General features: G+C 29.5%; 1 protein-coding gene across 4 annotated transcripts in view; it reads left to right on the top strand.

Moving 5' to 3' along the window:
• Positions 1 to 307: 307 nt before the first annotated feature.
• Positions 308 to 10,447, top strand: part of LOC145294472 (uncharacterized) — a 61,982-nt gene continuing 51,842 nt past the window's right edge. For all 4 annotated transcript variants that reach the window (XM_080141382.1, XM_080141383.1, XM_080141381.1 and 1 more), the window contains exon 1: positions 308 to 1,526. In XM_080141382.1, the coding sequence (XP_079997508.1) occupies positions 405 to 1,526 (1,122 nt within the window). In that variant the 5' untranslated portion in view covers positions 308 to 404. The remainder of the gene's footprint in view (positions 1,527 to 10,447) is intronic.

The following is a 10,447-nucleotide window of genomic DNA, read 5'->3' as shown; positions in this document are numbered from 1 at the left end:
GCTGTTGTTGTTGAATAGCTACACAAAGTACTCAATTGATTAAAATCTCTTTATTAGTTTATACAGACTGTGACCATATAGCTATTAAACTAATCACGGATGTGAAACGGTAAGGTGGGGTTAGGCTGTTCCTCGTTGTGATGAAAAACAAACACGAGCTGAGTAAAAGTCCATTCAACTATGACGTCATTTGTTTCATTTAGTCTAAATTTGTATATTTATATAAAACATTTTATTTCTAATTACCACCCTCCCACTTCCAATCATTTCTAGTGACACAAAAACCCACGCACTTGATAAAAACATTCCCAGCTTTTTTCGTCTAACGACCTAGACGCAAATACAAGTGTCGCTTTTGTGAAAGCTTCAAACGAAATAACTACAACACTTCGACGGATGCGAAGATGAGGGAGACGTTACTTACTGTTTTTATTATCGCTTTAACCAAAGGAGATGTGGATATTTCCACTTTCCCGACCGATATGAACAATCCTATCCACAAGCAGGTAGAGGTAAATCTATTGGTTCCATTAAATGATGGCGTTCATTCTCATATAAACCTGAGGCCGGATTTCCGCATCAATTTAGACGCTATTCGTAAATGTCCGGACGAAAAACGGTTGGCCACTAAATACAGCAACAAAACAAACACCTCTTCGACATCTGATCACATTTCAACTTCTGCAACATTGGATTTGGAAATGTCAAAGTCAGACTCGTTAGCAATGAAAGAGTTCCTGAAAAAATACAAACAGTTAAACTACACAAACACGGAAGGTTGTTTTAATGATTCCAAATGTGTTTATTTCGGGGACTGCTGTCCGTATAAGAACCAATATATACTGAAGAAAACTTATAATTCTTACAAGTGCGTCCCTATCAAAAAATCCCCTTTTTCAGTCGGTAAGTATCTTTTGGTAACAAAATGTATACCTCACTTCAAAAGCGACGCGACAACAAAAGAGAAATGTGAACAAAACTCGGGTCATAAATATCCACCCGTTATATCGAACAGAATTGGCCGATTCTATCGAAATGAATTCTGCGCCATATGTAACGATGACTGGAATTTTACAAAATGGACAACGGAAATTTTTATCGATAATTTACACTGGTTTGACGAAATAGCACGGATTAAAAATTTATCAGATGCTGAAGAATTCATGGAGAAGTACAACCGAAATACCATTTTCAAAGTTCCCGATGGCATAGATGAACCGTGGTGTTGCGATATCCAATACTCATACATCGATACATGCAATCGTACAGGGGAACTACTTATTATCGAACCATGGGAAGAGTTCGGTTGTCGGAGCTACACCGACCCGGTTGGTTACTACAGGAATGTTTTCTGCAAAATATGCAACGAGGGAGTTTGTAAAAAGGAGCCCCATGTTTCAGGACGTCTAGATGTGTCGTTCGGTGCGTTGATGGATCTGGGATCACTTAGGAAATATGAAAATAATTTGAGAGAAAAAGAAAAGAAAAAACTTTGTCAATCTGACGAATTTTATGATTACACAAACGTAAGAAAATGAATTTATTTTGTTTATTTTCCATAACTAAATATTATTTCAGTCCAAGATCTTATGTGCACACACACACACACACACACACACACACACACACACACACACACACATATATATATATATATATATATATATATGTCTTCTATATTCCTATACATTTGATTTTTTGTGTATTCACTGGCAAAAGATCTAGCTAATTTGCATATTTTTTAAGCGTTCATTTTAATTAATTCCTTATTAGTTTTTTTCGGTTTAATTGTAGGTCATCTGTAGGAAACTATTACGTGTAATTATATTCATGCAGATATTCTACATGATTTATATTTGCGTAATACATTTGTATTTGCGTCAAATGGTTATAGTAAACTCAAATCTCGTTCCATATATATGCGTATATATTTTTGTTTAAAAAATTTGCCTACCAAACTCTTCGTTCAGTTTTTGATCTACAGACCTTAAACTTAATATATAAAGAATTTTAACTCATGCGAAACTTTATATTTGGGTTTAGCCGGGGAAAATCGGTACCAAGGTGTAAATATATATATATATATATATATATATATATATATATATATATATATATATAAAATGAAATTTGCCAGGTGAAGGTTGAACGACGGCATTACGAATATGCATGCGTAACGTAGTAGTTATTTGTTTATGTTTTAATTTTTAGCCTTGCTGCTGCAAGGCTAAAAATTAAAACATAAACAAATAACGGTGTAGCATGTCTTCATAGGTTAGGCATTAACGTCAGAGGAAAAAAAATAAATTGTAAGCTAAGCATTTTGGTTTCGATTCTCGGTGGTTGCGCACAAGTCCTTTTTTTAACTTTTTAAATTATTACTATATATTGGGTTCAATATGATAATAAATTCGAAATCTGCATTAATCAAAATATCATATTTAAGCGTATTTTACGACCGGGCAATGCCAGGTGCTCTGCTAGTGATATATATATATATATATATATATATATATATATATATATATATATATATATATATAATCATTACGGCGTGTATGTACATAAAATTTTATAACGAGGTACGATATTTTATGTGTCGGTATTCAGTATGTATTCAACGATGCTAAATATGTGAATAAAGCGAGATAGTAAGTTGTAAATATATATTTATGGCAATTAAGCTACACAGAATTTTCTGCATTTACTTGGCGAGTCCTTACGAGGATTAAACCCGTGTAGCTTAATTGCCATATATTTTCATGATATATATATATATATATATATATATATATATATATATATATATATATATATATATATATATATATATATATATATAAAATAGTAATTAATAAAAACCTGAAGAAAGTGCTCAATACAATTGCGCAGCAAATATATATTTTTTATTACCGTTTTATCTGCTTAGTTACGCATGTTTCGGTTACCGAATCGTATCAACGATCCAGTAACTTCATCAAACCTGTTAAGGCCTGACGAATTTACTGGAAATATGTGTATCATTTATATTATACAACTAGCATTTCAGCCCGGCGTTGCCCGGGTGTTTGGAGGTGTATGTTGAGCATAAAAAGAGCCGTCAATTTTTAAAAACTTTGACCCCTATTATGCCCCCTTAAAATTCATTGTTTTCGGCTCAAATCAAGTTATTAAGTTAGATCCATGCCCAAGGAACCTATATCTAAAATTTCAAGTGTTTAGACCCAAAATTGTCGGAGGAGTTTGGTAGAGTTCTCAAAGGTCAAATCGTTAAACTTTGACCCTTTAACAGCCAAATTTCTGGCCGAAAACCGATCACATAAATTTTCTCAAATCTCGCTACCCTGTATATCAAATTTCGAGTCTTTAGACAGAAAATTGACAGAGTTATTGCGTAGGGAAATGTACATCCACAGACACACACAGACACTTTCACTTTTATAGATATACTAGCATGGGTGCCCCGCGTTGCCCGGGTGTTTGGAGGTGTATGCTGAGCCAAAAAACAAAAACAAAAAACAAATATAAAAAACAAAATAAACGGTCAATTTTTTTAAAATTTGACTCCTATTATGACTCCATAAAATTTATTGTTTAGGGCTCAAATCTAGTTATTAAGTTAGATCCATATCCAAGGAACCTATATCTAAAATTTCAAATGTTTAGACTCAAAATTGCCGGACGAGTGTGGTAGAGTTCTCAAAGGTCAAATCGTTGAGCATTGACTCCTTAATCGCCAAATTTCTGGTCGAAAACCGATCACAACGATTTTCCCAAATCTCAGTACACTGTGTATCAAATTTTGAGTCTGTAGACTAAAAATTGACAGAGTTATTGCGTAGGGAAATATACACAGACAGACACACAGACAGACACGTTCACTTTTATAGATATACTAGCATGGGTGCCCGGCGTTGCCCGGGTATTTGGAGGTGTATGTTGAGGAAAAAAAAGCGGTCAATTTTTTAAACTTTGACCCTTATTATGACCACTTAAAATGTATTGTTTTGGGCTTAAATCAAGTTATTAAGGAACCTATATCTAAAATTTCAAGTGTTGAGACCGAAAATTGTCGGAGGAGTTTGGTAGAGTTCCCAAAGGTCAAATCCTTAGAAAAATGTACACACACAGACACACAGACACTTTCACTTTTATAGATATATAGATAGATTGACTAATAGATTAAACAAAAATATATACGTATACATAAATATATATGGAAACAATTTTTTGTTTACTGTAAAGATTTTACGCAAATATTATGCAAGTATAAATCATGTAGAAATCTGCATGAGTATAATTACACGTAATAGTTAACTCTAGATTATCATCCCATAAGAAAACCGAAAAAACTAATAGGGAATTAATTAAAATGAATCTTTAAAAAAATATGCAAATTAGCTAGATCTTTTGCTAATGAATGCATTTCCACCACCCATATATAAGAAAATTGTATTTTCTTTTTAAATAAATAGAAAAGAGGGGTTTTAATATGAATATCACTACACACAAAAGAAAAACCAATTTATAGTATAGATAGAAGATATGACATTTTGTTTTCAAACACACGCGCGCGCGCGCACACACACACACACACACAAACTATTTAACGCAGTTGTGTTTTGCAAAAGATAACTTCACAGCTGTAAAACAGCAAATGATTTTAAGTAATCGAACCGAATTCAAATGATTTAAAATCTTTTTAAAACTGAATTCTTAACTGTGATATTATTTGTCTAATTTCATTTATGTTATATGAAACTAAGAAAATCTATTAAAAATGAATTTATTTGTTTTATGTTCTACAATATTTCAGTTATTTTATGAACTTAACGATAATTGTCCCTAGTGACTCCAGATGATACCGAACGACAAGTTTTTTTTTTTAAGTCTTTAGATATCTTAAAAAAATTACCCCTTATTGAAACTCATTTCAGTGTCCTGTTTAATATAGCGATTTCTATAACCCTAAAACAACAATTAACTCGGTGGTATATATATATATATATATATATATATATATATATATATATATATATATATATATATATATATATATATGCATGTGTGTGTGTGTGAGTGTGTGTGTGTGTGTGTGTGTGTGTGTGTGTGTGTGTTAACAACTTCGAAACGCTGTTATTTTGAAAAATATTCTTATTATTATTCATATATCTATATGAATTGATCGCCCTTATTTTCATGGGACGATTTTATTTATTTATATTATTAAATATTATTTTACGTGCATAAAAGTATATCTATGGGCACGCGTGTTTCTGGCTTTTAGCTGTCGTCAGCACAGATCAGGATCGCATAAAAAATGATGCAGTGTTTACCTGATATAAGCGATGTTAAACTTCAATCTAATTTAAATGCCAATATTTAGATATATATTTTTAAAAACAGTAATCTACGTCCAAATAAAAAATGGGTGACTTTCTAAAATAAAAAAAACACCCAATCTCCAAGGTGGAAACGCTAAGCTTAATATCGTTTAATAAAACAAATCAATAACAAAAATTACGTAAATATTTATATATAGATATTTTAATTCCACCTAAATAAAAAAGCTCAAAACACATAATAGAGAGTAGAGCGGATTGTAAGAGAGAGAGAGAGAGAGAGAGAGAGAGAGAGAGAGAGGGAGGGGGGAGAGAGAGAATTAAAACTGTAAGTTGAAATTTACAATCAAATTTATTATTTGACTGAATACTCGAAAAAAAAAAAAAACAATTTACAAATTCCTTATTTATACTGCTCGCTTTCCATCCCCTATTAAGAAGAATAGTAATTACTATTATTATTATTATTATTATTATTATTATTATTATTATTATTATTATTATTATAAAGTACTGTAAATATATATTAAAAAAATGCACTCAGAAAGACACCGATTTATATATATATATATATATATATATATATATATATATATATATATATATATATATATATATATATATATATATAAATTACGTTCGTTTTGTTACTTACATTAAAAAGTTTTGTGTAAATAGAAAAAAATGTTTTTTTTAATCCTTAAAAGTTTTGTAAATATTTAATATTAAAAAAATATATATTTTGTAAATATATATTTTTTCTTTTAAATCTTATAAAGTTTTGTAAATATATTTTTAAAAAAATCTTCTCGCGATCATTCGATCATGTCTGCTATTTGACGTGTTTACAAACAATCAACGCCAATGTCAAGGTTTAACAACCGGTGTCACTTGAAATGTGTGCCAATATTCGTCTTCTGCTACGGGGTATCTAATCTTAACTTCATCCGAATTTTTTAATCCATCACGATTCGTATATGCAAACTGGGTAGCGTTTCAAGTATATATATATATATATATATATATATATATATATATATATATATATATATATATATATATATATATATAAAGCTGAACGTCTGTGTGTGTGTCTGGTCACGAATAGGCTCCTGTATGGTTTACTATTATAGAAAACTGATCACATATAATGATAAAAGATGTATCGAGACACAGAAATGGGTATGTTTGGTCTGACATAATGATGATTCATTAAAATTGTGGGGTCTGCGTACGCGCCTGGTCCACATAGTATGGAAAAAAAAACGTTTACAAGTGTTTTTGATATAGATGTATACAATAATACTTTGATAAGTATGTTTTAACTTAAATAGGTATAGAATAATAATATTGTGGGGTCTGCATTCGCGCCTGGCCTCTATAGAATGGAAATAGGTACACACTTTAATATTTTTTTAAAATATATTTACAAAACTTTTCATATCTATCTGCGTAAGTATACTTTGATAATTATGTTTCAGTTTGAAGAAATATGGTATAATAAAATTATGCTCGTTCGCGCCTGACCTCCATAGAATGGAAATATGTCACAAAGTTTAACAAGTTTTTTTTTTTATATATAGATCCACAAAATAGTGTGATAAGTGTTTCAGCGTGAACAGGTATGGTATAATAAATTATGGGGTTTATCTATTTTATTTTTACTTTCATCATATTTTGTTGTGGTTTTGATACCTCCAAATTCGAAGCTATCTCTTTACAACCCTTCCTTTTCATAACCTATCATACTTTCATAAATCAAATTCCATTTTCTGTAGGCTGTTTTTGAACCCAGTCAACGACGGGTAGTATATATATATATATATATATATATATATATATATATATATATATATATATATATATATATATATATATAACTACTTAATTTACTCAAATAAAATTGATATACGAAAGTATAGATTTATGCGTAAACTATAAGTATTTACTTCAAAAGCGCTCAATATGTAGATAGAGCTAGTTAGTAATTTATAAAATATATATGGCGATAAAGCTACACTGAATATTCCGCGTTTCATCCACTCTAGGACTCTTCAGGCTTATGCGCGAATTCTGTGGTTGTTTGTCGTTTTTATATGCGCATCTTCTATTGAGATTTTAGTTAGCCAATCAGCTTTCTAGTATCCACCGCGCCCTTCCTATCAGCCAATGAACATGCATTTATCGGACAAAAGCCTATTTGGCCTCTGGTTGACCTGTTCCTTTGTGTGTGCTCTATTTAACCTGGATATTTAGTTTCTTGATCTGTTTTAAAACTAGGTTAGTGTTTGCTTTAGTTTTTTTTTAAATGTTAGTTTATATATAAATATATATATGTGTACATACATATATGCACATATGTATATATATACATATATATATACATACATGCATACATGTGTGATCGTTTATGTATATTTATGTTTATTTAATTTATTTATTTGTTTATTTCCTATTGTTTTTGTTAGTTTTAAAACTATTTTGTATCGCTATCCTAGAGTAAATTTTATCTTGTGAACACAGTTGTTTGCTATTTCTCTTCTACAGTTTAATAGATGTTGGGGTTCTTTAAAGTACAGGTTAGCAAATTTTTCATGAAGGCATAATCTACATGGGTCGTCTAGGTCCCTACACGTGGTAGCTTGTCTTATTATTTTCAATTCGACTACCGGCGAATGTCCGCTTTCTTTGAGTTCCCAGTATTTATTCGCTAGTGTTGTTTTCATACGGTGTTTTTTATTGTTGAATGTACTTTGTGGTCATAGTATCGAGTTTTGAAATCTAAGGAAGTCATACCTACGTAATATTTCTTGTTATTCGGGGTTTCTTTCGCAAATATTGTGGCCTGGTAAACTACGCTTTTGGTTAGACAATGATTTTGAAGTGGGCAAAGTGTGCGGTGTCTGCAGTTGCATTTATCTTGTTCATTATTAGTATTTTTATTTATGGTATGGTTGTTCTTGTCCGAGGTTGGTTTATTATTATTATTATTATTATTATTATTATTATTATTATTATTTCTGCTTTGCCCAGTATATATATATATATATATATATATATATATATATATATATATATATATATATATATATATATATAATTATAAAACTCAAATGACCTTGTAACGGGCGTTGTAACCCAACATCCGGTTTACGACTTCCGATTGTGCATGCGTATATAGACTTAAACCTATAACAGCGTAAACAAATAAACGCAAATCGCGACTTTTGCAGAAGTTGACATGTGCTCTGAAATATTAAAGTTATTATTTAGAAGTTATTATTTAACATGGGAAGACTGGGGATGTTTTGCAACTATTCTGTATTACAACTATACTGTCGTAATTTTCTTACAAATAAATCAACTTTGACCTGTTGACAACGTATTGTTTTACTATGTACGTTTTCAGCGTCCCATTTTTTTCGCGTTTAATTATCAAAATAAACAATTGTTAATACTTCTTGTTTTTTTTTACGTCGTCCTTTTCCGCATTGCGTTTAAGTTATTTTAACGCAATTTTCTTACAAATAAATTTACTAAAACCCGTTCACAACCATAAGAGAATTTTACAACGTATTGTTTTACTGTTTACGTTTTCAGCGTCCCAATTGTTTGTTTATTTTGTTTTGTTTTTTCGCATTTAAATTTTCCAAATAAACAACTGTTAATACTTTCTGCATTTTTTTTTTACATGGTTCATTTCCGTATTACGTTTAAGTTATTTTAACGCAATTTTCTCACAAATAATCTACTTTAACCCGTTGACACCCATAAGAACATTTTACAATGTATTGTTTTACTGTTTACGTCTTCAGCGTCCCAGTTGTTTTTTTTTTTTCGCGTTAAAATTAAAAGATATATCAAAATTTGAATTTAATTTTAAGTATTATGGTATCTGTTCAGTGCACATTTATCTATAAGTATGGCAAACCACTTATAATTCAATGGCTGTAAGTTTTTTTTTTTTTTCAAAAATAAATAATTATAAACATAACGACGAATAGAAATCTGTCCACATTCTTTTTTCATTTCAATATACTTTCATAGAAATGTTTCTGTTATGCCACAAAAAACTATTTTCTTTACGTCACAAGTGTCACGCTCATACATTAATTCCATAGGTCATATAATATAGCATACTGACCCAACGGGTCACGGGTAGACTAGTATATATATATATATATATATATATATATATATATATATATATATATATATATATATATATATATATATCAGTAAATGTGAGTTAATTAACGTTTATTATGTTTGGAAAAATATTTTGTTTTATTTGTTCCAATCAGCCATAATTTATAATTAACTTAACAGTTCATACATCTCTTTCATGGTTATCTATGTATTTTTTTCATCCTTCTCTAATATTTATTAATGTCTCTGTGAGCATTTAGAGAAGAAATGACTGAGTTTCCTCAGCTAATTCTAATTAGATGGACAATAATAAGTTTCATTACTTCTATATTATAATAATAATAATAATAATAATAATAATAATAATAATAATAATAATAATAATAATAATAATAATAATAATAATCTGAATGGTAAAACTAATACACAATGAATACTAGTGATCGCTACCAATGAGAAATCAATGGCAAGCCGTTGTTGTGATAAGGCAAATTAATTTACAGAAATTATCAGAAAATGTAAGCAGTACTGGAAATATGGGGAGACTTGTCTCACTTAGACTCCAGGCACACCACAACTTGTTCTCGAAAATAAATCTTTGAAAATAAAACTCCTTGTGAATAATAGTAATAATAATAATAATAATAATAATAATAATAATAATAATAATAAGAAGAAGAAGAAGAAGAAGAAGCAGAAGAAGAAGCAGAATAATAATAATAATAATAATAATAAGAAGAAGAAGAAGAAGAAAAGATGAAGAAGAAGCAGAATATAATAATAATAATAATAATAATAATAATAATAATAATAATAATAATAATAATAATAATAATAATAATAATAATAAGAAGAAGAAGAAGAAGAAGAAGAAGAAGAAGAAGAAGAAAAAGTAATATAAGAGTAAAATATTTATTATATTCAGTTCTGCAAGAAGAATGGCTTAAAAAATATGT

Source organism: Euprymna scolopes, chromosome 2 (genome assembly GCF_053919585.1).
Source record: "Euprymna scolopes isolate OS-2025 chromosome 2, ASM5391958v1, whole genome shotgun sequence".
In the NCBI taxonomy this organism is placed as follows: Eukaryota; Metazoa; Mollusca; class Cephalopoda; order Sepiida; family Sepiolidae; genus Euprymna; species Euprymna scolopes.
This window is presented reverse-complemented; position numbering and strand designations above follow the sequence as displayed.